The 27,135-nt window shown below is 38.8% G+C and overlaps 2 protein-coding genes across 2 annotated transcripts; both read left to right on the top strand.

The window, feature by feature from the left end:
- Positions 1–2,892: 2,892 nt before the first annotated feature.
- TAAR9 (trace amine associated receptor 9) lies at positions 2,893–4,008 on the top strand. Its single transcript, XM_002714737.2, has one exon. It carries the CDS (start codon positions 2,962–2,964, stop codon positions 4,006–4,008), a length of 1,047 nt encoding a protein of 348 aa, XP_002714783.2. The 5' UTR covers positions 2,893–2,961.
- A 12,588-nt stretch (positions 4,009–16,596) lies between these two features.
- Positions 16,597–17,640, top strand: LOC100354791 (trace amine-associated receptor 8-like). The gene has a single exon (XM_008263528.2). The coding sequence runs from the start codon at positions 16,612–16,614 to the stop codon at positions 17,638–17,640; it is 1,029 nt and encodes a 342-aa protein (XP_008261750.2). The 5' UTR covers positions 16,597–16,611.
- Positions 17,641–27,135: the final 9,495 nt, after the last annotated feature.

The raw sequence follows: 27,135 nt of genomic DNA, 5'->3' as shown, positions 1-27,135 counted from the left end.
AGAGGGGCAGCTGGGACAGAATCCGGCGCCCCAACCAGGACTAGAACCCGGTGTGCCGGCACCGCAAGGCAGAGGATTAGCCTAGTGAGCCGCGGCGCCAACGCATCTGATACTTCTAACTCCAAGTTTTTAGTCCTTTCATTTATTACCATACTACTTCTCCTGGATCAGTGTTCATCCAAAAGTGCTCTTTGGGATGCTAGAATCTTTTGGGGTGCTTGATTTCAAAAGCGTATTTTGAAAACTTACAAGTGAAGGACATAAAAATCTTAACAGAGCACATCCTGTGATTCAACAACTGGGGAAAAAAAAAAAAAGACATGAGTTCAAAAACCTTTCTTTGAGTGATTTTTGTAGGGTGTGGGTAACTTGGACAGAAGAGTAGATAGTTACCTAACTGGCATGCTTTCAAAGTGTTTGTGTGGGGATTGTTTTTATACAGACACTTCCCTGTTTGGTTTGGAGTTCACTTGTCTGATGAGTTTAGTGTTGCACAGATTGACCACAAAGGGGCAGCAGAGTCCAGGAAACTAAGGGGGGGGGGCGCTTAAAACAGAATGGCAATACTTTCAATGAAGTATAAGAAAATGCTGAAAAATTATGAGCAATATGTCCCAAACTCCTTCATGTTTTCCCACCAGTGTTTTAGGGATCTTATTTTTAGCCATAATAATTTATAGTATTTTTAATTAAATTATATCTAACTGACAAATGCATTTCCATCAAAACCAAGAAAATATGAAGAGGCACTCCAAAAGTTAGCGGAAAACCCCAGTGATGAAAAAACTATGCATGGGTTTCAATATTTTTTACAACAATATAAACCATTGTGAAACTGGCTGAAACATTCCTTAATAGGATCTAATTGGAGACAATAAGAAATAAGATTGAAAAGAGCTCTTCATTTTACCAACATGAATTCTGTGAAAATTGAAGCAGCAATAAACAACAAATATATGGTAAAGCTTGGGTGGAAGAATGGTAAAATCACTGATGCTTTCCAAAACGTATATGAGTAAAATCCTCGAAGAAGTCAGCACTCAGACTAGCTATGCTGAGAGTCTAGACACAGAGATAAAATTATATGCATGCAGGTATGCAGATAACTCTTTTATTTTTTTTTGACAGGCAGAGTAGACAGTGAGAGACAGAGAGAAAGGTCTTCCTTTTCTGTTGGTTCATACCCCCACCCCCACCCCCCACAGCGGCTAGGCTACTGCGGCTGGCGCGCTGCGGCCGGTGCACTGCACTGATCCGAAGCCAGGAGCCAGGTGCTTCTCCTGGTCTCCCATGCGGGTACAGTCCAAGTCCTTGGGCCATTCTCCACTGCACTCCTGGGCCATAGCAGAGAGCTGGCCTGGAAGAGGGGCAACCGGAACAGAATCTGGCGCCCCGGACGGGGACTAGAACCTGGGGTGCCGGCTCCGCAGGTGGAGGATTAGCCTATTGAGCAGTGGTGCCAGCTGCAGATCACTCTTTATAGGCTCTTGTACTTTCAACAGAACCCAGGCTTAGGGCATGGGACAAATGGTAATAACAAGATTCTAGTCCCTAGTGCAAAGATTAAGATTTAAATGCAAGGTGAGACTTATTCATTATTATATGAAGTAAAAATTACTTTTCCCCAGTTGTTAGGTGAATTCTGTAAGCCTCTATTTTTAAAGAATTATGTGTTTGTTTGAAAAGCACAACAACAGAGAAAGATATATAGAGAGAAACCTTCCATCTGCTGGTTCACTCCTCAAATGACCACAATAGGTGGGCCTGGGAGGGGCTGAAGCCAGGAATTCCATCCTAGTCTCTGTAAGCCATTTTCTACTACCATCCCAGATGCGTTAGCAAGAAGCTGGATCAGAAGCAGAGTAGCCAGGACTCAAACTGGCACTTGATATGGGATGCTGGTATTGCAGACAGTAGTTTAACCTGCTGTGCTGTAATACCAGGCCTTGTAAACCTTCTTAAGACCATATGCCTTTGTATAAGAGTAGACTCAACACCCAAGAGAAAGCAACTTGATCTCTACTTGAACCTTAGGACATGGATAACTTGAACACACCATGCCAGTCTTCTGAGTGGTTGCCTACCTCTGTAGGATGTTTTAAAAAAAACACACTACCTTTTTTTTTTTTTTTTAAAGATTAGAAGGTCAAGTGCTATTACTTATTTTAATGAATTCTCATTGATTTTAGATACCTACAACTTGCTATTCGCCTGGAAAATACTTTTATCCTGAAGATATTTGTATCAATTAGATAAGAATAGTTCTTCAAATCATTTGACTTTGTCCAAACCATGAATAAACACAATAGGTAAAAAAGACAAACTCTGAAAATATAAGCAACATGGAAAGAAATCTATTATCAGAGTATGCTGAAAGTTACTCTGAGTAAACTTCCTCATTCTTCACACTCTAGACTCCAGGGACTCTGAGATTATAATTTAAAGGAGATGTAATGTCTTTCTTCCTTCTTGAAAAAATGAAATCTAGTTTGTCATTAGCACTGAAGTGGTTACTCTGGGGACATAAGTTAGTACATAAAACTCAGCTTTTGGTAGCCTAATTATTTCTCAACTCAGGTAGTCTCAGTTGAGATTTTCGAAAGGTAAGGCAACACACACACACAAAGTGGTTTTTCTTTGATTAGCAAGTTACACTCTATTATATAGATGTTACATTTATATTAATACAAGAGTTAGTGCATTGTTAGCCATTTATTTAGTAATGTATTTAACTATATTTTAATGTCTTTCTGCAACACATCCTCACTCTTAATACATTAAAAACCTAGGAATATTTTTGGAAAGACCAAAATGAAAATATTATGCAAAAAAATTGTTCTCAAAGTTACTGGCGTTGTAATGAGAGAATTATTTTTTCCCTTTCAGAAACTTTTGAAATTGTCATCTGCTTCTTATTTTAAAGTGTTGAGACTGGAACTTGAAAATAGCTGAAAGAAGGCAATGGAGGACGGTACCCCCGAGATGGCAGCTGTGGAGTTCTGTTATGAGAATGTAAACGGATCCTGCATTAAAACCCCTTATTCACCAGGCCCTCGGGCAATGCTCTATGCAGTCCTTGGTCTGGGGGCTGTGCTGGCTGTTCTGGGAAACCTGCTGGTCATCAGCGCTGTCCTTCTCTTCAAGCAGCTGCACACACCTACACACTTTCTCATCGCGTCCCTGGCCTGTGCTGACTTCTTGGTGGGAGTCACCGTGATGCCCTTTAGCACGGTGAGGTCGGTGGAGAGCTGCTGGTACTTTGGAGAGAGCTATTGTAAATTCCACACGTGCTTTGATACTTCCTTCTGTTTTGCTTCTTTATTGCATTTATGCTGTATCTCTGTTGATAGATACATTGCTGTTACTGATCCTCTGACTTACCCAACCAAGTTCACAGCGTCCGTCTCAGGAATATGCATTGCTCTCTCTTGGTTCTTTTCTGTCACCTACAGCTTTTGCATCTTTTACACTGGAGCCAATGAAGAAGGGATTGAGGAATTAGTAGTCGCACTCACCTGTGTAGGAGGCTGTCAGGCTCCCTTGAATCAAAAGTGGGTTCTTCTTTGTTTTCTTCTGTTCTTTGTACCCTCGGTTGCCATGGTGTTTATGTATGGTAAGATATTTTTGGTGGCTAAGCATCAGGCTAGGAAGATAGAGAGTACAGCCAGCCAAGCTGAGTCCTCATCAGAGACTTACAAGGAAAGAGTATCAAAAAGAGAGAGAAAGGCTGCCAAAACATTGGGGATAGCTGTGGCAGCTTTTCTGGTCTCCTGGCTACCATATATTATTGATGCAATGATTGATGCTTACATGAATTTCATAACTCCTCCTTATGTTTATGAGATTTTAGTGTGGTGTGTTTATTATAATTCAGCTATGAACCCCTTGATATATGCTTTCTTTTACCCATGGTTTCGGAAGGCAGTAAAACTTATTATTACTGGCAAAGTCTTAAAGAGTGATTTGTCAACCACTAATTTATTCTCTGAAGAGGCAGATATAGATTAAAAAGATTACTCAAGAATCTCACAGCTAACTTGGAATTAGGGTCAAGTGCAAAAAATAAACACTTGGATCTGGAGAGGCAAGTATAATCTTTTCCCAAGTAGGAGGGTACTACATTCAAGTCGTTCTAAAGCATTTGTTGTCTTTTAGAAGTTAGTGATAAATGAATAAAATGTGTAGAATCCTTCCCATTTAGTATCCTTTTCTGATTTTCTGATTCCTTTACCTTCTTTCCTTAAATTCCTACTTGTTTCTTTAAATCATTTGAACCTTGGCATTTCTGTCACACTGAAGATCAGTGTTCAATTGTCTAAAATACACAAAGGAGAAAATAAAAGCTCCTGCCTAATTTACCAGATTTCTGGGGACAAAAAATCTCCCTTAATGTATATTTTGCTTGCATTGTAAACACAGTATTTTTCTCTTGAAACTTTTTTGAATCTACAAGGATATTTTAATAAAAAAAGTTACAGATGGAGAGAGACACAGAGAGAGAGAGATCTTCCATTTGCTGGTTCTCTCCCCAGATGGCTACAAGGCCAGAGCTGAGCCTATCTGAAGCCAGGAGCCAGGAGCTTATTTTGGGTTTTCCATGTGGGTGCAGGGACCGAAGCACTTAGGCTATGTTCCACTGCTTTCCCAGGCCATAAGCGGAGAGTTGGATTGAAGAGGAGCAGCCATGACACGAACTAGTGCCCATATGGGATATTAGTGCTGCAGGTCAAGGCTTAGCCTACTATGCCACAGCACCTGCCCCTGAAAAGGTTTTATAGAGAGATGAAGTGTAGAACTTTCTAGTGATTGAAAGTCATCTGATAATTGAAAATGAATCTTAATGAATAATGGGATGGGAGAGGGAGTAGGAGATGGGATGGTTTGCGGGTGGGAGGGTGTTTATGGGGGGAAGAACTGCTATAATCCAAAAGTTATACTTTCAAAATTTATATTTATTAAATAAAAGTTTTCTAAGAGAAGAAAAAGAAAGTCATCTGGAAAGATCTTTAGCTTGTGTGTTTTCTAAATACTAGAGTTTCTTCCTCTCCATTTAAGAGATTATGCTTGCAAAGAATGTGATTAGTGCAGGTATGGTTTTACATTACATCATAGTGTTTTTTTTTTTTTTGCTTTTTTTTTTTTTTTTTTTTTTTTTTTGGACAAGTAGATTTATAGACAGAGAGAGAGAAACAGAGAGAAAGGCCTTCTTCCATTGGCTCACTCCCCAAATGGCCGCTATGGTCGGAGCTGTGCCGATCCAAAGCCAGGGGCCAGGTGTTTCTTCCTGGTCTCCCATGCGGGTGCAGGGGCCCCAGCACTTAGGCCATCCTCCATTGCCCTCCTGGGCCACAGCAGAGAGCTGGACTGGAAGAGGGGCAACTGGGACTAGAACCTGGTGTCTTTATGGAATGCCGGTGCCACAGGTGGAGGATTAACCAAGTGAGCCACAGCGCCGGCCCCACATTATAGTTTTGAAGAATGTAATTTGTTATTGTAGAATAAGCTTGTGAACCAAAAGATGGCTTTTGTAGATTTTTTAAAATAATTTGAATCAAAATTAAAAAATTAGATCAATACAAGTTAACATTTTTTCACTTTTAAGTTTTTACTTTTAGGTTTATTTATTTTCATTTATTTAAAAGAGAGAGAAAGAGAAAGTGACAGAGAGGGAGAGAGAAGGGGAAGTAGAGAGAGAGAGAGAGGGAGAGAGAAAGAGAGAATCTTCCATCTGCTCCTTTGCTCTCCAAATGGCTGCAACAGCCAAGACTGAGTTAGGCCAAAGCCAGAAGCCAGAAACTACATCTGAGTCTCCTATGTGGGTGGTAGGCCCAAGTACTTGAGCCATCACCGGCTATCTCTCAAGGTTATGCATTAGCAGAAAGTTGTAATTTGGAGTGGAGCTAAGTCTCAAACCCAAGCACTCTGATATGGGACATGGGTGTCCGAAGCCCAATGTGCTAAACACTCAACAGTTCTTATTCTGTACCAGATACTGTATTAGACATTGCAAATGCATAGAGTGATCCAAATATAACCAATGATTGTTGCAAAATAGCGAATACTCAAACTGGCATTATATGAGGATGCTTCAAAAAGTTCATGAAAATATGGCAGTAAAAGATATTTATTTTGATACAAAATTTTTTAAATCTTTATATAGTTTTCTTCATAATATGCATTTATCATAGATTTTTTTGATGACTCCACATAAATTCTGCTAATAACCTCAATTTTCTCATCTGATAAACATTTTAAACTCAGTGTGAGTTTTAATTCATTTTAATTCAAATATTTGTTGAATATTTCACAGTACAGGAGTTTGAATGAGCTAATGACAGGATGATTTGTATTTTCAAGTCTGAATCACTACCTTGAGTCTTTGTTTTGGTAGATGATTTTCACAGATGATCTGTGATAAATTGTTTTATGAATGGCAAAGGAAAGATAATAAAGTAAAAATAGTTATCTAAGTATTACTTAGTAAATGTTTTGTGGATGAAACAGGAAAAACTTAAGAGTGAGTTGTTTTTATATTTGTGCATTAATACCTTTCAAATAGTGCCGAACATAGCTAGGAGGAAAACATATAAAGGTTAAAGAAGATGAAAGGAATATAACATTCTTCATAGCAGAAAAACTGTGGATCACGTCATAGTCTCCAGGAAAACTCTCGACCACCTTTCAAACAATCACAGTAAAGTCCCCTTAGTCTCTTTCCTTAAGAAAATAGCTCAAAGGTTTTGTCCCCTTGATGGAAAGTTGGCAATGTCTTCATAAAGATGTGTGTTTCTTCTCTTGATTCCAAATGTGAACTTCACATTGCCACTCACCAATGGCAAGAAAAGCAATTTAGGAGAACTTACAAAGCATATACTATTCAATTCGCTTGAATTATGTAAAGTATAACTTTGAGTGAACTGATTGTAAAAATAAATACTGTCCAGTGATGTTTTCAATCACTTATCTACCACAGTACATGGAAAATATCCTTCCAATATATTCTTGTTTAGTTTTTCTACTCTTTCTGTAACCTTTCATAAAGGAAGTCTTTCGATCAAAAAGTCCTAATTTTTTCCCTAAAGAACTAACTAACTAGATTTTTAGTACCATGCTACTCCTCTCTTCTGCACCTCATTTATTTATCCAAATAGGCTATGAATGCCTTTGCCATCTATGTATACAGTTGCTGCAGAGCCACACATATATTTGGAACAAGGCACACCAAGCTTGGAAGTAGATTCCATTCTGCAAGACTCTGAAAAATAAAATCTGACAATAGAACAAATTCCTGAGCTTGGTCTCTGAATCCTGCTGATGTTTGGCTGCAAATTGTTTGCATTGGCCAAGGGAAAGCTGCAGAACTATTATAAAGAAGTATTTTTTGGCTCTTTTCTTTTTAATTTAAGGTATACAAATTTCATATATACAGATTCAGGAACATAGCGATATCTTCCTACCCTACCCTCCCTTCTGCCCACACTCCCACTTTTCTTCCTCCTCCCTCTCCTATTCCCACTCTTATTTTTTGCAAGATCCATTACAAGTTTGCTTTATATGCATAAGATTAACCCTGCACTACTAAATATACTACAAATAGTGAATAATGAAGAAAAAAGGCACTATCCTCAACTTTCGAGACAGGAGCTGTAAACAATTATCGAATCTCAAAATGTCCATTTGAAAAAAAAAAAAGGTAATTTAATTCATTTATGCCCCCAAGTGGTAGCCATATAAATGCTGTCACTCACATATATGTACTATTATTTAAAATACACGCTTAATTGGTATTAGTAAAATACATGTTTATTTACAAATATTGCTGAATACCTAGTTGCTTTTGTCTTCATGCATTTTTCCGTTACTTGACATGAAAAGACAACTGCTGTATTGTGTGGAGTTTCACATAGTTTTTAAAATATTGAAATGGAGGGGCCAGCACTGTGGTGTAGCAGGCTAAGCCTCTGCCTGCAGCACTGTCATACAATATGGACTCCAATTTATGTCCTGGCTGTTCATCTTTCTATCCAGCTCTCTGCTTATGGCCTGGGAAATCAACAGAGGATGGCCCAACTACTTGGGTCCCTGCACGCACATGGGAGACCCAGAAGCTTCTTGCTCCTGGCTTTAGACTGGCTTAGCTCAGGACTTTGTGGCCATTTGAGGAGTGAATCAGGAAGTGGAAGACCTCTCTCTCTGGCTCTCTCCTTCCCTCTGCAACTCTACCTGTCAAATAGATAAATAAAATCTTTAAAAAATATTGAAACAGAGTTCTCAGACATCAAAAATTAAAGACCAAATGATATTGTTTGCTTCAGGGGTGGTCAAGAGGAAAGCACTTTTATCAAGTAGAGTCACGACTGTGAAAGTCTGCCAGTAACATGGGATGAGCACAGAAGAAACCATCTTTAATATCTAGGTTCCCAGTTTAACTGAATATTCCCATTGAAGAGTTTTTTCATTTATTGCTGTTGTCATAATTGATGTATAACTGGAAATCGTGAACCCCTCATGTGTTTACAATTTTTAAAGATTCAATGCTTGGTTTTTGTCAGCTGAAACACCCTTGATTTGCCTTTTCACTCTTTTTTTGGTATACCGTACCCTATTTAAAGATCAAAGAATAGTCACTTCAGCACAGCATTTATATTTGAAAAAAAGCAGAAGCATTAATATTAATTTAAAAATAAAATTATTTTGATGCAAGTATTAAAGATAACATATATGCCATTTTACATTCAGAATATTAATTATGTTTATAATATTTTCTTTTTTATTATTTATTTATTTAATTGTATATGTTGGGTTCACAACATGATATGATGGGATACATACAGATAGTAAAATGGCTACTGTGTGAAGGAAGTGAACATATCTATTGTCCAACATAGTTATTTTTATGACAATAGTAGCTAAGGGTACTTATTTAACAAACATCTTTGATACAATATAATTTTATTACCAACATTAGATCTCTAGACTTGTTGATCCTACATATCTTCTTTTCTGTGTCTTTTTTATCTACTTTTCCCCATTTCTCCCATTTACTTTACAAAGTATTTTTAAACTAGATCTGTTTACGGGATATTAGTATTTTAGATTTTTTTTTCAGGTTTTTAGAAATTCTTCAACTTTAGACAGATACACAAAAGTTCGTGGAAAATGCAAATATGAAAATCTATGCATAGATTTCAAGGGATTTTTGGAGCTAAAATAAATTTATCTCTTAAAAGTATTTCATTAGTAATTTTAAATTTATAAAACAAAAATTATGAGGTAGTATCATAATGAGTTCCCATAAAAGCCCGCACCCCAGATCCCCTATTAACATCTCATATTAACACCTTTGTCACAGTACATGAAACACATGTAGTTTCCTTTTTTTTTTTTCGAATCTTACTCTTTTTATCCCTTCCACCCTTCTAAGTCTCTAGTAATCAATATTCTGTTTTCAGATTTTATGTGTAGATTGTAATCTTAAGTGTTTATTAATTTTAACATATCAAACACCATTGAACTTCCCTGAAATATTATCTGTTTCACAGATGAGGAAATCAGCCTGAGGTTAAGTCATTTGTCTAAGGTTACACAGCTAATAAAAGGCAGAGCCAGGATTTATCTTTTTTTTTTTTTTTTTAAGATTTATTTATTTATTTGAAAGGCAGAGTTACAACAGAGGCAGAGGAGAGAAAGAAAATCTTCCATCTGCTGGTTCTCTCCCCAAATGGCCACAGCAGCCAAAGCTAAGACAATCCGAAGCCAGGATCCAGGAGTTTCTTCTGGGTCTCCCACATGGGTGCAGGGGCCCAAGGACTTGGGCCATCTTCCACTGCTTTCCCAGGTGAAATAGCAAGGTGCTAGACTGGTAGTGGAACAACCGGGACTTGAACTGGTGCCCATATGGGATGCCGGCACTCAAGCTGGGCAGGGACCCAGGTACTTTAGGCATCATCTGTTGCCTCCCAGAATGCACATTAGCAGGAAGCAGGGCTGGAAGCTGGGTAGCCAGAATTCAAGCCAGGCACTCCGATATGGGATGTGGATGTCCCAAGCGGTGCCAACCAAACACTGTACCAAATGCTCACTGCTCCATAAACTTCTTGAAGTACCTGTATTCCTACACTTTGTAAATCAAGTAATTTAATGTTCACTGAAAATATCGTGGTTTTTTTTTTTTTTCTGGAAAGCCTTTTTTTCTCATTCCTGCCTATATTACAGGGTTGTTTTACATCAAGAGAAAATACATAGAGATATAGTCTGAAAATGGCAAAGCCTTATGCAAATGTAAAGGCCATTTCATGATCTTCTTTCCTTCTCTTTCTCTTTGAAGGGCCTACTGGGCCTCAATAGGACTCCAGGTGAGGTTAGGAACCAAATGTGAGTGCTCCCAAGCCCATCAGAAATCAAGGCAAATTTTCATTCTTGTCCTGCATTATCTGCATCAAAGATGGCAATAATAAGGGAATATTCTCATTAACATTTTATGCTGTACCGACCATGAGGTAAAACAAATCTGCAGATTAAGTATTCAAATTTTGAAGACCAAGGAGCCAGTAAATAAGCTAAATATTTTTGTTTCATATTTTCTAAATGTTCTCAGTAGACAGGATTCTATAAGGTTGTTCTATTTGAGACATTTTCAAAACAGACCCTTAAAACATTGATTTTCTGGTCATATCATCAATTCTGTTAACCCAGAAAGACCATTTGGCTATTGTATACAGTATTGAAAATGTTATCTTATAATTATAAATGAGGGCTCAGGAAGAGCTGTGAGTTCTATTGTGGGAGCCATTTTGCTGATTCAGAAAATTAAAAAAGAAAACTTCGGAAGAGAAGCGATCACTTCCAGTCTCCCTAAGAATAAAGACAGCAGAAATCCAAATGCGCAGATTAAAGATTACCTGTTGCTACAGAATAATAGGGCATTTGAACAAACTGCTTCTTTACATTCCTTTCACATGGGTGTTTAGAATTAATATTCTGTTCTTGTTACTAGCAATTAAGAAGATCTATCAATCAGGAAACAAGCTCAGGACAGGCGAATCCTCTAAATTCCAGAGCTGGGATATTTAGATTCATGCTTGTCTTCATGGCCAATGTTTACCATCATTGTGAATCAATCAAATCAATCAGAAAAACCAACAGCATTCCTTTTTTTTTTTTTTACTTGTTATTTATTTATTTTTAATTTGAAAGAGCTAGAGAGAGAGAGAGAGAGAGAGGGAGGCAGAGACAGATCTTCTACTTGCTGAGATGGTCTCAATGGCCAGAGCTGGCCCAGTCCAAAGCTGAGAGCCAGGAGCTTCTTTGGGATCTACCACATGGGTATAGGGGTCTAAGCACCTGGACCATCCGCTGCTGCAGGGAACTGGATTAGAAGTGGAGCAGCTAGGACCTGAACTGCTGCCTATGTGGGCTGCCAGAGCCGCGGGCAGCAGCTCTTCCCGTTACACCACAGTGCCAGCCCTCCAACAGCATGTCTTAGAAATGAAGAGTCATTGGAGGGTGAACCAACGGCAAAGGAAGACCTTTCTCTCTGTCTCTCTCTCTCACTGTCCACTCTGCCTGTCAAAAAAAAAAAAAAAAAAAAAAAAGAAATGAAGAGTCATAGATTATCTTTCCAGAGAAGACATAGGAGCAGACATTTATATCTTACGCTGTCCCCCTGTCCCCAGCACACATACACATCTAAGGCCAGTAGGTACTGTTTCAGCATTTACTGAAGAAAATACCAAGATAAGCATTGTAGATCATTCTAGACCCTTTCAAAAATAAGAATACACACAAATCCCTGGTGTACTTTGTCCTAGTTAAATTTGTGAAGCAAGAAAAATCCATTTGGAACTACCCCACATACCCTGTCCATACTTTCTGCTGTCTCCTTGGAGCTCCCCTGTGTTCTAGGCTGTGATCAATCTGCTTGTGCTGTGTCCTTTCCAACCAGTACTATGAGCTGCAAAACAATGTTTGCTGAGTGAATTAAATTGTTTATATGAAAGTATAACAATAAGCATACCATTCCCAGAGGATTGCCTTCTGAGCTGGTAGCAGATGAAGATACAAGAAAAATTGTAGAAGTTAAGAAAAATATCATCTATAGAAATAATAAAATACTATGAGTGAATTTTAGGGAAGATTCATTTAGATGGGACAATTTTCTAGTCTCACTCTGTTAATATCAATCAGGTAAATCCAAATCCACTCCAATTGGGAAGATTTTCCCTCTACAAAGTTGTGCAAGGCCAACACGAAATGAGCTTATAACATAACTGAAATTCATCTTTGGTTAACACACATGCAGAGACAGGATCTCTGTAAAACCACCTTTCTAGTTGCCTTGAGTGTGAGGCAGAGGGGATACTGGTGTAGGGGAGCTAAGTAACAGGGGGCTCTGAGCTCATGGAGGTTGTGTGTGTCTCCTGGCTTAGCTAGCATTCAGTCTCAGATGTATCATTTTTATCTGAGGACTCAATGAGACTTAATTCATAATAACAAACTCATAATAATAAGTAGTTTCAGGTACATGATCAGTTGATGTTACACAGTCTAGTATCCTATCACTATCTGGGCTCAGTACCATACCACAGCCATCTTTCAAGAGTTGTCTTAACCTCAAATAGCACAATCTTACTCCAGAACCCCAAAGGACTGCCTTGTGTTTCTCCCAGTGGAGCCACCTATAAAATCTACACTGGATCTTCTTCCACTACAAATTTATTCATTACAAAATCACTACACTATGTGGCACTTATCCTGTACCCCAGAACCACTGCAGTCTTCTCATTCAGGGCCACACAAAACTGGAAGAATTTTTTATCACCCAGTGCATGGACCAGTGTGGTATTACGAAGTGTGAATGTGTCGCCATCAGATCCTGAAGAGTTCTACCAAACACCGTGTATCCTTCTTCAGTACAAGAGATACAAAATTATGTCATTTGTTTCCTTTTAGATGGGATATCCCTAATTAATAAAGTGAAGGGCCCCACACCTACAGAGGGCTTATCTGAAAACTCCTAGGAAACACATATCTTACCAAGGACTTCAGTTTGCAAAATGTCAGTTAGTTACTCTGCTCATTCAGCACAGTACCATCAATGTAAGAATCAATGTGACTGTTCAGGTTTGTACACAACTTGGCCCTTGAAGTCATATAGGAATTTATTTAAACCTCAAAGTCCTGTGACCATGGTACTAAGAGGTTGATGTTGTGGGCTTATCAAGAGGTCCTTAGATCATCCATGGTGAACCCTCAGAAAGTAATTCTCAAAATATTGGTTATAAAATTTTGTATTCTCAGACCCCAACTCTTCTCCTTGGCCCACCATATGATCCAAGCTCCATAGGTATTCTTCCATTAGCATCAGCTGCCCCGATCTGAGGTCGAAACCAACTGGACCTGACCCATGGACTGTGAAACTCCAGAACCATGAGCCAAAATAGACCTCTATTCTTTATATGTAGTTTATCTCAAGTATTTTGTTATAGTAACAAAAATTTTATGAATATAGTGACATAAAATAGGATGCTTGGGGCCGGCATTGTGACGTAACGGGTAAAGCCACTCCTGCAGAGCCGGCATCCCATATGGGTGCCAGCTCAAGTCACAGATGCTCCATTTCTGATCCAGCTCTCTGCTATGGCCTGAGAAAGCAATAGAAGACAGCTGAAGTCTTTGGGTCCCTGCACCCACCTGGGAGACCAGGAAGAAGCTTCTGGCTTCGGATGGGCACAGCTCTAGCTGTTGTGGCCAATTGTGGCATGATCCAGCAGATGGAAGACCTCTCTTTCTCTCTGCCTCTCCTCTCTCTGTGTAACTCTGATTTTCAAATAAATAAATATTTTTAAAAAATAGAACACTCAAGGGGTTGCATTGTTACTTGAGTTTTCTTCTCCCCTTCCCCAGTAACCACAGCCTTAAGTAGAGCCAACTCAGCTTCAGGTCACGTGTGTGAGAAGTAAGTGCTCAATGTTAAATGTAGTGACAGCTACATGAAATGGCTACCTAATGAACACCATACTATCTTTTTGTGTCAAAATCAAAGTCTTGGGGGCTGGCTCTGTAGTGTAGCATGTAAGGCTGCTGCCTGCAGCACTGGCATCCCGTATAGGTGGTGGTTCAAGTCCCGGTTGCTCCACTTCCAATCTAGCTCTCTACTGTGGCCTAGGGAAACAGCGGAAGATAGCCCAAGTCCTTGGGCCCCTGCACCTGCATGAGAAACCTTGAGGAAGCTCCTGGCTTCTGGCTTCAGATTGGCCCATGTCCAGCCATTGTGGCCATTTGGGAATGAAGCAACAGATGGAAGACACTCTCTCTCTCTCTCTCTCTCTCTCTCTCTTTTCTCTGCCTTTGCCTCCCTATAGCTTTGCCTTTCAAATAAATAAATAAATCTTTAAAAGAAAAAAAAAACAAAGTCTTACAAAAGTTAAAGACAAGGAAGACTTTATTCAAGACTATCATAACAGGGGAGAGAGGCCAGAACTCAGTTTGAGCTGAGCTGTACTGAAACAAAGAGCTCAAGAGGTTTTAAGAGCTGAAGAGTAGGTAATTCCAGGCCATCTGCATTTGTTAACTGGTCTTACAGGAAGTTAAAGTAAACTTTCTCATATTTTCATGACAGAAGCTAGTCTTTCAACATGGAGAAAAGCATCCTCAGAAGTTAGGATCTTACCTTCCTATAGAAACTGGAAGATAGGGAGATAGCTTCCTGGATGATTAAATTTAAGAGGGTTGGCTTCTAGGTCCTTCAGAAAGACTGATCCAGGTTATAAAACTGGCAGAAAGCTTTTAAAAACATTTATATCTGAAAGGAACAAAGAAAGAATTTACAACTACAGTTTTTCTAAAGTCAGGGCTCTAAGAAAAGAGAAGTCAGAGTTGTCGTAAGTCTAGTCATGTTGAGGAGAAAGTTGAGCCTATCTTGGGTAAATATAATCATTATATAATGTAAAGTTTTTATCATTTTCACAGATGTCTTATACCTCCAGTTACCATGTTGTAAGATTGATGGGTAACAACATGCAATGAAGTGAAATGATTGGGGACTGTAGACCCAAACTCAAGTGTGGATGGATTATTTCCCAGAAGGAGAAAGCCTCTAGTTTTAGAGGCATGTGCACATGGGTGGCAGGAACTCAAACACATGTGTCACACTCCACAGCCTTCCTAGACCCAATAACAGGGAACTGAATTAGAAGTGGAGGAGCTGGCACTGTGGCGCAGTAGGTTAATCCTCCGCCTCTGGCACCAGCATCCCTTATAGGCGCCGGTTCTAGTCCCAGCAGAAAGCTGCTATGGCCTGAGGAAGCAGTAGAGGAGGGCCCAAGTCCTTGGGCCCCTGCACCTGCGTGGAAGACCAGGAAGAAGCTCCTGGCTTCAGATCGGCGTAGTTCCGGCTGTTGCGGCCATTTTGGGGGTGAACCAACGGAAGGAAGCCCTTTCTCTCTGTCTCTCCCTCTTACTGTCTGTAACTCTACCTTTCAAATAAATAAATAAAATCTGTAAAATTTTTTTTTTAAAAAGATGTGGAGCAGTTGGGGCTAGAACCAGCGCTCACACTGATACTGGCACTGCAGGCAGCAGCTTATCCTGATGTGCCACAATGTTGCCCTCTTAAAATACTTCATTATCTTATCCATCTGCTGTTGGTATAAACGAATCCCAAAGATTGGGTTATTTATAATGAAAAGGAGTTTGTTAGGTTTATGGTTTTGAAAGTCAAAGATTGTGATACAAGCCATATCATAGTGGTTCAGAAACTGGCAAGAAGGAGAAACTGGTAATTGGTGGGCTTTGTGCGTGCTGAGACTCAAATTAGACATAAACACATGTGACACGCATTACTACTTTAATGAAAATTAGTTTCATATTTCTTAACAAGGTTCCTTGTATTATTATTTTGCACTGGATCTTACAAATTTTGTATACAGTCTTGCAAGTAGATTTTAGGCAACATTAGTGTCAAATACTGGGCTAGACTATTCAGATAGTCAAATTTTAAAAAAATGCTCTCATTATAAAAATCATGTGATTTTACAAAGTAGCACAGAATAAAGAAATGTTTTGTAGAAGAACTTATGAATTATAATGATTAGAAGTAAGTTTCCTTTTGTGATTCACACCTTACACCATAGGGACTCCTTGTTAGGAAACCATAGTGAGTGAAGTTGATTGGCTGGCTCCCTATAACATTCTAGGAAGTGGAAGCCAATAAAAGGTGATTTTTTAAACATATGATTACATTATTTGTGCTTTTCTTTTGCAAGGAAGACCTCCACAGAAGCAGAAAAATAGGTATTGAAATTAAAATTCATTCAATTCAGATAATATGATTTGGGGCTGAACAAATCTATAGTATATTTGGTAGGGGGTTGACTATGTGTTTAGGACATAATCACAGAAATACATGATTAAAGACAGAGACAATGAGTGCTACATTTTAAAATTTCATTTCATTTTACTTTGTAACCACAATGGAAAAAGTTACAGGCAATATATAAAAGCTGTGGCTAAGATATGAAGTTTGAATTTTTTTAAATTTTCAGAACTCAAGGCTATGATTGTCCACCACGAAGGAAGCAGATGCACAGCAAGCATCTAAGAAGCAGAACCATGCTCAGCAATTTCACAAAGCCTGCAGCGCAGCTTTGCTTTGAGAATGTGAACGGATCTTGCATCAAAACTCCCTACTCGCCGGGGTCCCGGGTGCTCCTGTACACAGTGTTTGGCTTTGGGTCCCTGATGGCTGTGTTTGGAAACCTCCTGGTGATGACTTCAGTTCTTCATTTCAAGCAGCTGCACACTCCCACCAACTTCCTCATCGCCTCCCTGGCCGGTGCCGACTTCCTGGTCGGTGTGACTGTGATGCCCTTCAGCATGGTCAGGTCCGTGGAGAGCTGCTGGTATTTTGGAAGCAAGTTTTGTACTTTTCACAGTTGCTGTGATGCGGCTTTTTGCTACTCTTCTCTCTTCCACTTGTGCTTCATCTCCATCGACCGGTACATTGCTGTCACTGACCCTCTGGTCTATCCTGCCAAGTTCACCATGTCTGTGTCAGGAATTTGCATCAGCATCTCCTGGATCCTGCCCCTGGTGTACAGCTGGGCCGTGTTCGCCACAGGTCTCAATGATGATGGGATGGAAAGCTTAGTAACTGCTCTTAACTGTATAGGGGGCTGTCAAATTGCTGTGAACCAAGACTGGGTTTTGATAGATTGCCTGTTGTTCTTCATACCGACCCTTGTTATGATAATTCTTTACAGTAAGATTTTTCTTGTAGCTAAGCAACAAGCAATAAAAATTGAATCTACTAGTAGCAAAGCAGACTCATCCTCAGAGAGTTACAAAGCCAGAGTAGCCAAGAGAGAGAGAAAAGCAGCTAAAACCCTGGGGGTCACGGTGATAGCATTTATGATGTCATGGTTACCATATACGATTGAAACATTAGTTGATGCTTTTATGGGCTTTATAACCCCTGCCTATATTTATGAGATCTGCTGTTGGTGTGCTTATTACAACTCAGCCATGAATCCTGTAATTTATGCTTTATTTTACCCTTGGTTTAGGAAAGCCTTAAAACTTATTTTAAGTGGGAAAGTTTTTAAAAATAGTTCATCCACCCTTAGTTTGTTTTCAGATTAAGTATAAGCATTAAATTGAAAATTAATGATATTTTCAAAATTGTGATTTTATGTTAAAATAAGATGGAAAAATGAGTAAACGCTTTCAATATGGGGAAATACAGTACTTTTCAAAGCTAGCCAATGAAAAAGTAATATGAAGATTAAAACTTTGTAGAAATACTTGCTACACTAAATAATAAATGATCCATTGGTTCACATGTGTCCCTTTTCTCAATGTTTTCTGTATTTCCTTTTCCATGTGTACTTGTTTCTTCCATTTTGCTTAATTCTAACTTTTTGGTCATGGAATCTTGAATGCCTTCTCTTATATGCTCAACTCTCATTTGTCTTCAGGTGAAGATACATTCGTCTCTTCTTACACTCTCTCAGTTTGCAAGAGCGCCTATTATAAAGTCCCCCCACTCTGGGATCTCATACGACATAAATTCACTGTTCACAATTCCAGAGGCTAAGATACCTAAGATCAAGGTACCTTCAGAATGGTTTATTCTGAGAGTCTCTTCTGGGCTTGCAGGTAGCTGTTTTCTTTCTGTGTGCTGACAGGTTCTTCCTCCCTGTGTCTATGACCCGACATCTTCTTTTGTAAGCACACAGGTTATCTTGGAGTAGGGCCCACCCTAAATATATCATGGGTTATGACTTCAGAATATCAGTTTTGTGTGGTCCCTGGCAGAGACATTCCATGCGTGATGATGCATCCCAGGTATTTGCTTATTTACTGCTTTCCTGTGGCTTAAATGCTTTTGTGCCAGGAGTTTTGAGGCTAGGAGGTAAGCTTTTTCTAGTTACTGGCTATAAAACAGGCTTGGGATGTTCACTCAGAATATTGTGAGACAATTAATTCAGTTTTGAGAATAGGCAGGAACTTCAGACATTGACCCCAAATTTTGCAAGTGGAAAAATCTACCACAAAAGCTGGCTTGGGGCCAGTGCTCTCACAGCTTGCTAAACCACTGCCTTGCAGCACCAGCATCCTATATGGGCACAGGTTCAAGTTCTGGTTGCTCCATTCCAATCCAGCTCCCTGCTAATTCACCTAGGAAAGCAGCCACATGGGAGACCCAGATGAAGCTCCTGCTTCCTGGCTTGGGCCTGGCCCAGCACTGGCCATTGAAGCCATTTGAGGAGTGCACCAGTAGATGGACACATCCTGTGTGTGTTATTCCCTCTCTGTAACTCTGCCTTTCAAATAAATGAATAAATCTTAAAAAAAAAAAAAAGGCTGGTACAATTATCATTCACAAATGGAAAGTATGAAAGAGTTAGCAGTTATCACTACCAGTTGTCATTTCTACACCAACTGTAGTCACTTAGAAATAGTATATGCTTCATTTCTCCAACTTTTCTCAACAGTTTTTCTCACCTAAAAATAGTGTATGTTTCATTTTCCAAGAAGATTTTTTGGGCCAAAAATACTATAATAATGTAAAAACCACCTATTAAAGAGTATAAATGATGCATTGTATAATTTTATATTCTGTTCTCTGAACATTGTTGATTCAATAAATGTCCTTTTGTGGGTTGTTGTTTGACAGTTGTTAGGATGCTGCTTGAGATGTCTACATCCCATATTGTGGTGACTTGGTTCAAGTCTCAGCTCTGCTTCCAAGTCCAGTATACTAGTAATGTGCATCGAGGGAAGCAGCAGGTGATGGTTCAAGTTCTGGGGTCACTGCCACCTTGTAGGGAAATCAGAGTGAATTCACAGCTCTTTAACTCATCCTGATCATGTCCTGGTTTGTGGGCATTTGGGAAGTGAATCTTGGGATGGGAGTTCTCTTTCTGCCTTTCTGTTTGTCTCTCTGTCTTTCAAATAAATAAGTTGAAATAAAATACTTTAAATAACATTTTGGAATTGGTGTCTTGGGAATTTTGTACAATGGAACTAAACTGTGGTGGAGGAATGTTGTATAAATATTTGTTTTTCTTTTTTCTTATGTCTATTTGTGGAGTTATGCATTAAAATTACAATATTTTTAATTAATGATTTCCAATTAGGATTCTAATTTCAAACAATAGTAAGTATAATGACGTGTATGTACCTGTACCAGGAATAATTAAGGATAAAAAGGTATTATTTACAGTATCTACTGAAAGGAAATTTATTTTAAGAGTAATGTAAACAACCTATTTTAAATTAAGCTCATTGAACTAAAAAATCGTCAAGATAGAATTATTGTGAGCAGAGGACCAATCATCACTAAAAAGCTGGCCAATCTTGTGACATTATCTTTTCACTTAAACAGGTCCTATGACCTTGAGAGATTAAAAGAACTCAAAAGTCTTTTTCTTTTTTTAGTAGAAAGGAATTATTTTTCTTTAAAAAAGAGGTTACAATTTTAAAATTAATTCATTAGTTTTTTAAAATTTTATTTTATTTTTTCCCAAAGAAAACTTTATTTAAGGAATATAAACTTCATGCATTTCATAAATATAATCTTAGGAACATAGTGATTCACTCACACTCCCATCACTCTTCCTCCTCCTGCTCCTATTCCCAGTCTTATTTTTAACTAACATCTATTTTGAATTAACTTTATACACAAAAGATTAACTCTATACCAAATAAAGAGTTCAACAAATTGTATGAAAAAAAAAAAAACCCAAAACTGTTCCTCAACATTTGAGACAAGGGCTGTTCAAAGTCGTTGCATCTCCAAGTTAATTTCACTTTTTTTCTTTATGCATTCTTTTTTTTTTTTTTTTTTTTTGGGGGGGGGACTTAATTAACTTTAAAGAATAACTCAAGAATGACACATCTTTTGTGAGCACTTAGACTAACTATAACTCATGGGGCATAAGAATATCTTTCACTTAATACACTAAAATGAAGTAAATTTTTGAGAACAAGTTTTATTATTAGTACAATTCTTTGAGGACCAAGGTCCTGCATGTGAAGTTAGTGCACAGTGACCCCTCTTGTTAATTTAACAATTAACACTCTTAGGTATGATGTCAGTGATCACCCCAGGATCTTGACATGAGCTAACTAGGCTATGGAAGCCTTTTGAATCCACAAACTCCTTCCGTATTTAGACAAGGTCATAAGCAAAGTGGAAGTTCTCACTTCCCTTCAGAGAAAAGTACCTCCTTCTTTGATGACCACTTCTTTCCACTGGGGTCTCACCCACAGAGGCCCTTCAGGTAGGACTCTTTTTGCCACATGTTCTCATGGGCTTTTCAACCAGACCAGAATGCCTTAAGGGATGATTTTAAGGTCAGAGTACTACTTAAAGCAATTGTCATACTATGAGTCTGCTGCATGGACTGTTTCCTATGTTGGAGCATTCACTGCTTTCTAATTCTGTCTATTATTATTACCAAACAATCCTATCACTTTAACAATTAATGATCACTTTAACACTTAATCCTATTCATATTATCACTTTAACACTTAAAATGCTATTTTTACCACCAAGCTTAAGGTGATTAGGGGCTCCATGGCAAGTTTTATTTTTTTTATTTTTTTATTTTTTGACAGGCAGAGTGGACAGTGAGAGAGAGAGACAGAGAGAAAGGTCTTCCTTTTTGCCATTGGTTCACCCTCCAATGCCCGCCGCGGCCGGCGTGCTGTGGCCGGCGCACCGCGCTGATCCGATGGCAGGAGTCAGGTACTTCTCCTGGTCTCCCATGGGGTGCAGGGCCCAAGGACTTGGGCCATCCTCCACTGCACTCCCTGGCCACAGCAGAGAGCTGGTTTGGAAGAGGGGCAACCGGGACAGAATCTGGCGCCCCGACCGGGACTAGAACCTGGTGTGCCGGCGCCGCAAGGTGGAAGATTAGCCTAGTGAGCCACGGCGCCGGCGGCAAGTTTTTAAAAGAAAGAAAAGAAACAGAAACTTTCCATCTGCTAACTCACTTCCTCCCCTTCCCCCAACAAAGGACAGGGCTAGGCTGAAACCAGGAGCTCAGAACTCATTTCAGATCTCAGACATGGTTAGCATGGACCAAAGTATTTGAGCCATCATCTCCTGCTTTCCAGAGTGCACATTAGCGAGAAGCTGGAATGTGAAGTGGGGCTGGGACTCCAGTCCAGGAGCTCTTATATGGGTCACAGACATCCTAATAGGGATACTAAGAGTGCTGCAATTGCCCACTTTGTAGAAACAGTTTTGATGAAGATATAAGCAGACTTTTTTTTTTTTTTTTGACAGGCAGAGTTAGTGAGAAAGAGACAAAGAGAAAGGTCTTCCTTCTGTTGGTTCACCCCCCAAAATGGCTGCTATGGCCGGCACGCTGCGCTGATCCGAAGCCAGGAGCAGGTGCTTCCTCCTGGTCTCCCATGTGGGTGCAGGGCCCAAACACTTGGGCCATCCTCCATTGCCCTCCCGGGCCACAGCAGAGAGCTGGACTGGAAGAGGAGCAACTAGGACAGAATCTGGTGCCCTGACTGGGACTAGAACCCCGGGGTGCTGGTGCCACAGGCAGAGGATTAGCCTAGTGAGCCACGGTGCTGGCAGAGATAAGCAAACTTTTTAACAACTTTGTTGGATTAATGGGAAAGTATTAGGTTTTAAATTCTAACAAGAAAGATAAGAGACACAAATTCAAACAGCAATGCATGCAGCAAGCCATCCCCCAACCAAGACTTAGGGAAGCCAGTGGAGATTACAGCACCTGTTTTTAGTACAACATTAATAGTAAATATGCGTTGAAGAAGGCATTCGTCCTAGGAAAGAGTTGCCCACATCACTCCTCCCTCACTCTAAGTCATATAGCAGAGAGAAAGAGATATTCTGCTTGGGAGAGAAAGAGGGAATAAATCTGAACTTTAGACTTGAAACTCAGCATGAGGCCTGCTATTTACACCTGGAAAGAACCTGCCATCGCTGCCCCTGGACTAGAATTTATAGAGTGAACTTTTGAGACTTTCCTTAGACAGGCAGCCAAGGGATTACCTCCATCAAACCTTCCCAATCCTCAGTTGGACAGAGAAGCAGGTTTCTGATTTCTGGTAGTTTGGTAAAACATGAGCTTAGGTCTTGAACTTAAAGCTCAGGGCTGGGTCTGCTGAGCTGAGACCACAATTAGATAGTGTCCCCTGTGCCAAGGTCAGCCTGGGCAACAAAGGGACTGCATCATCATGCCTTCTCCAATCCTGGGCAGATAGTAAGTAACAAGACTCCAGCTACTGGGGAGTGGAGCACTTAAGTGAACACAGGCTATATCTTGAAGCTGGTAAATCCATCACTAGAAGATATTAATGGTCCTTTTGCCCAGGCCAGTGACTCTGGATGAACATCTGGATCTGCCCCATTCCCAAGTGGAGACTAGTGGCCCAGTCCATTGGATTGGCCACTATCCCCTGTGCTGTGGTTGCTGTGGCCTTGGAACATAAGTCCATCACTGCAGCAAGAAGTCTGGAAAGAAGTAGATGCTGGTCTCTTGTGTTTCCCCAGTCTTGGCAGGCTCTGGTCTCTGGATATGATCTAGCATTGCTGTTGAGATGAACACAAGATCGGTCACTCCATAGCTCCCATAACCCCAGACCGCATAATATGGAGAGAGTAATTGCCTGGGAGAAGAAAAGTAGGTAGGTGACAAAATATTGCATAGAAACCTGGTGCCTGCCCCGTGGGGACCCATGAACCTCTATCTGACTTTGGAGAGGTACTACTATAACCTTGGCCATGCTCCTGCAACATACAGATTCAAGCAACTCCTTTAAAACTGCAACTTGGTGCTCCCATGACCCCAACTATGCAGACTGAGGGAAGCACCCCAAGAACCTCAGACAACATGCCTTGAATTGCCGCTGAGACCCATTTGCCCATGCTGATACTAAGAGGAATTCACTGACACTACTGCCACTACCATGGAAGAAGATTTGGGAGATTACACTGCAGCATCTAATTGGACTAAAGCCAAAATAACCTACAAAATCAATACTCGAAAACACATCTTGAGGGTAAAACTTTTAGGCTACAAAACCACTTATTAAAAGATATAGAAACAAATAATATGCCAGATGCATACAAACCAATGTGCGATTACAGGAAGTATGAAAAAGCAGGCAGTGCCATGCCCTCAGATAACATAATAATGTTTTACCAGATTTCAAAGAAAGTGATATTGATGAAATAGCTGAACAAGAATTTGAAAGAATAATTACAAGAATGTTCAAGGAGATAAAAGAGAATAAAGACACATGGTTGAATGATGTCAAGAATACAATGTGTGATATAAATAAGAAATTCAGCAAGGAGATAGAAATCTTCAAAAAAAAATACAGAAATCTTGGAAACAAAAAACTGTCAGACAAAAAAATTAAGAGTCTTCACAACTATCAAATAGTAGAAAGAATATATCCGAGGGGCCAGTGCTGTGGTGCAGGAGGTTAATCCCCTGCCTGTGGCACTGGCATCCCATATGGGCACCGGTTCTAGTCCCAGCTGTTCCTTTCTGATCCAGCTCTCTGCTATTGTCTGGGAAAGCAGTAGAAGATGGCCCAAGCACTTGGGCCCCTGAACCCACTTTGGAGACCTAGAGGAAGTTCCTGGCTCCTAGCTTTGGATTGGCTCAGCTCCAGCCATTGCAGCCATTTGGGGAGTGAACCAGTTGTTGGAAGACCTTTCTCTCTATTTCTCCCTCTCACTGCTTGTAACTTTTCCTCTCAAATAAATAAATAAAAATCTCTATAAAAAATGTCTGAACATGGATGCAAGTATTTAAATATCTTGGTCACATAAAAAAACAAAGTAAAATATATAAAAGAATTAAAACAGATTCTGAGACTTTGGAACACTACTAAATTAATAAATATTTGAATAGTGAATGTTTCTATAGAAGAATTAAGGAGTAAAGATATATATATGTATGTATGTACATATATATATAAAACTTACATAAGTAATTAATAGCTGAAAACTTCCCCAATCTTTTTGTTTTTAAAATATATTTTATCTATTTAATCAGTTATGCCACAACACTGGCCCCAACTTCCCAATCCTGAAAAAGATATGTCCTAATAGATAGAATCAGAAAAGATCACTTCATAATAAAACTCTCAAAAGTACAACATAGACAATTCTAAAATCTGTATAAATATGTTAAGTCACTAAACTAAGAGTAAATTTCTCAACAGGAACCTTAAAGACTAGGAAGGAATGGAAGGACATATTCTGAGTACTGCAAGAAAAAGAGCATTGCTAACCAAGGATATCATACTCAGCAAAACTCTACTTCATAAATGAAGGAGAAATAAAGATTTTCCAGGGGAAGAAAGAACATACAATTCATCACCACCACCAGATCAAGTTTACAAAAGATGCTTAAGGGAGTCCTTCATACAGAAGGGGAGGCATTATGGAAACTTGTGAAAGTTCAAAATATATGAGAAAAATAGCAAAAAGATATTTAGAATAATAGGAAAAAAATTTTAAATGACAAAAGTCGTTACTTATCAGTAACAAGCTTGATTGTACTTGGACTAAATTCTCCATGTAAATGATAGACTGACTGAATGAATAAGCAAAAAGACCTAATGATATGCTGTCTGCAAGAAAATAATTTCACCAGTGAAACAAGTCTAGTCTGAAAGTGAAATGATTGTAAAGGATATTGTATGCAAATGGAAACCAAAAGCAAGCAAGAGTAGCAATACTTATATAAAAGAAAATAGACTTCAAGACAATAATTGAAAAAAGGGCAAAGTCTTCATATAATGATCAAGGAATTTATTAAGCAAAAAGATGTAGTGATTATAAATATATGTGCACCAAACGCCAGAACACTCCCTTCTTTTAAAACAGACATTATTTGTTCTAAAGGACAAGATAAACTCCAACACAATAATTATGGGAACCACCCACTTTCATCAATGGACAGATTATCCAGACAAAAAACAACAAAGACTCATCAGTTAAATTACACCATTAAGTAAATGGATCCAGCAGATATTTATAGGACATTTCAGCCAACAGCTGCAGGATATACATTCTTTGGATTAGAAACTGCAACATTCTCTAGGATAGACCATGCAATAGGCCACAACTCTCAAAAATTTCAAAAAACTCAAAATCATATCATATATTATTTTTTGACTGTGGTATAGTAGAACTAGAAATCAACAATGAAAGAAATATAGGGAGTTATCCAAACACGTGGAGAGTAAACAATATGCTTCTAAATAAGCCATGAGTTTTTGACAAAATTAAAAGAAAAGTATTCCTTGATACAAATGAAAATAGAAATGCAACATATCAAAATTTAAACTTATGGGATACAGCAAAAGCAGTTTTGACTAGATGTGTAAAGTAATAAGCATATTATATATATATATATACACATGTGCACGTGTGTGTGTGTGTATAAAGAAAAATCTCAAATAATTTAAAGATGCCTTTCCAGGGACTAGAAAAGCAACAACAAGCCAAACTCAAAGTTAGTAGAAGGATAGAAATAACAAACATCAGAGTAGAAATAAATGAAATAATGACCCCCCAAAACAGAATACCATTGATATGAAGAGTTGGTTCTTTGAAAAGATAAATGAAATGGATAAACTTTTAGCTAGTCTAGCCAAGAAAAAAGGAGAGAAGACTCAAATACATAAAATTAGAGATGAAAAAGGAGCTATTGCAACTAATACTACAGAAATACAATGCATTATTAGGGACATTTGTGAACAATATACCACTAAATTGGAAAGCCTAGAAGAAGTGAACATTTCTGGACACATACAACTTTCTAAAACTGAACTATGAAGACATAGAAAACCTGAACAGATCAATAACCAATAATTCAACTGAATAATTAATAAAATAAAAGTCTTTCCAACAGAGAAAAGCCCAGTGCTGATTGACTACATTACTAATTTTCCCTAGATTTACAAAGAAGAACTAACACCAACTTTTCTCATACTATCCCCAAAAATTTAGCAACTGGGAATCTTCCAAAATCAATTGTTAAAAATCAAACAAGGATCTAAAAAAAAAAAGAAAAAGAAAACTCTAGATCAACATCCCTAGTGAATATAAAAGCAACGATTCTCAAAAAAAAAATACTAGCAAACTTAGTCCGAAAACACACAAAAAAGGTCATTCACTCTAAGTGGGATTTATCCCAGGCATACAGGAATTGTTCAACAAAAATCAATAACATAGTACATCACTTCAGCAGCATAGAGGATAAAAATCTTACAGTCACTAATAGGTTCAGATAAAACATTCAATAAAATTCAAAATTCATTGATGATAAGAACCCTGAATGAATTAGAAATAGAGGAAACATACTTTGACACAATAAAGGCTATGTATGACAAACGCACATTCAATATCATGTTGAACATGGAAACGCTGAAAGCGTTTCTTCTAAAATCAGGAACCTGTCAAGGATATCCACTCTAACTGCTCTTTTTCACTGCAGTACTGGAAGATTTAGCCAGAGCAGTCAGGCAAGAGAAAAAAAATAAAAAGCAGACAAACATGCAGAAATGCTCAATATTGCTAGCCATTATGGAAAGGAAGCTCAAAACCATAGGGAGATATCATCT

Source organism: Oryctolagus cuniculus, chromosome 5, assembly GCF_964237555.1.
Source record: "Oryctolagus cuniculus chromosome 5, mOryCun1.1, whole genome shotgun sequence".
In the NCBI taxonomy this organism is placed as follows: Eukaryota; Metazoa; Chordata; class Mammalia; order Lagomorpha; family Leporidae; genus Oryctolagus; species Oryctolagus cuniculus.
This window is presented reverse-complemented; position numbering and strand designations above follow the sequence as displayed.

Excerpts from the sequence above, each read along its gene's own strand:
- TAAR9 (XM_002714737.2), top strand. The coding sequence starts at position 2,962 with ATGGAGGACGGTACCCCCGAGATGGCAGCTGTGGAGTTCTGTTATGAG.
- LOC100354791 (XM_008263528.2), top strand. The coding sequence starts at position 16,612 with ATGCTCAGCAATTTCACAAAGCCTGCAGCGCAGCTTTGCTTTGAGAAT.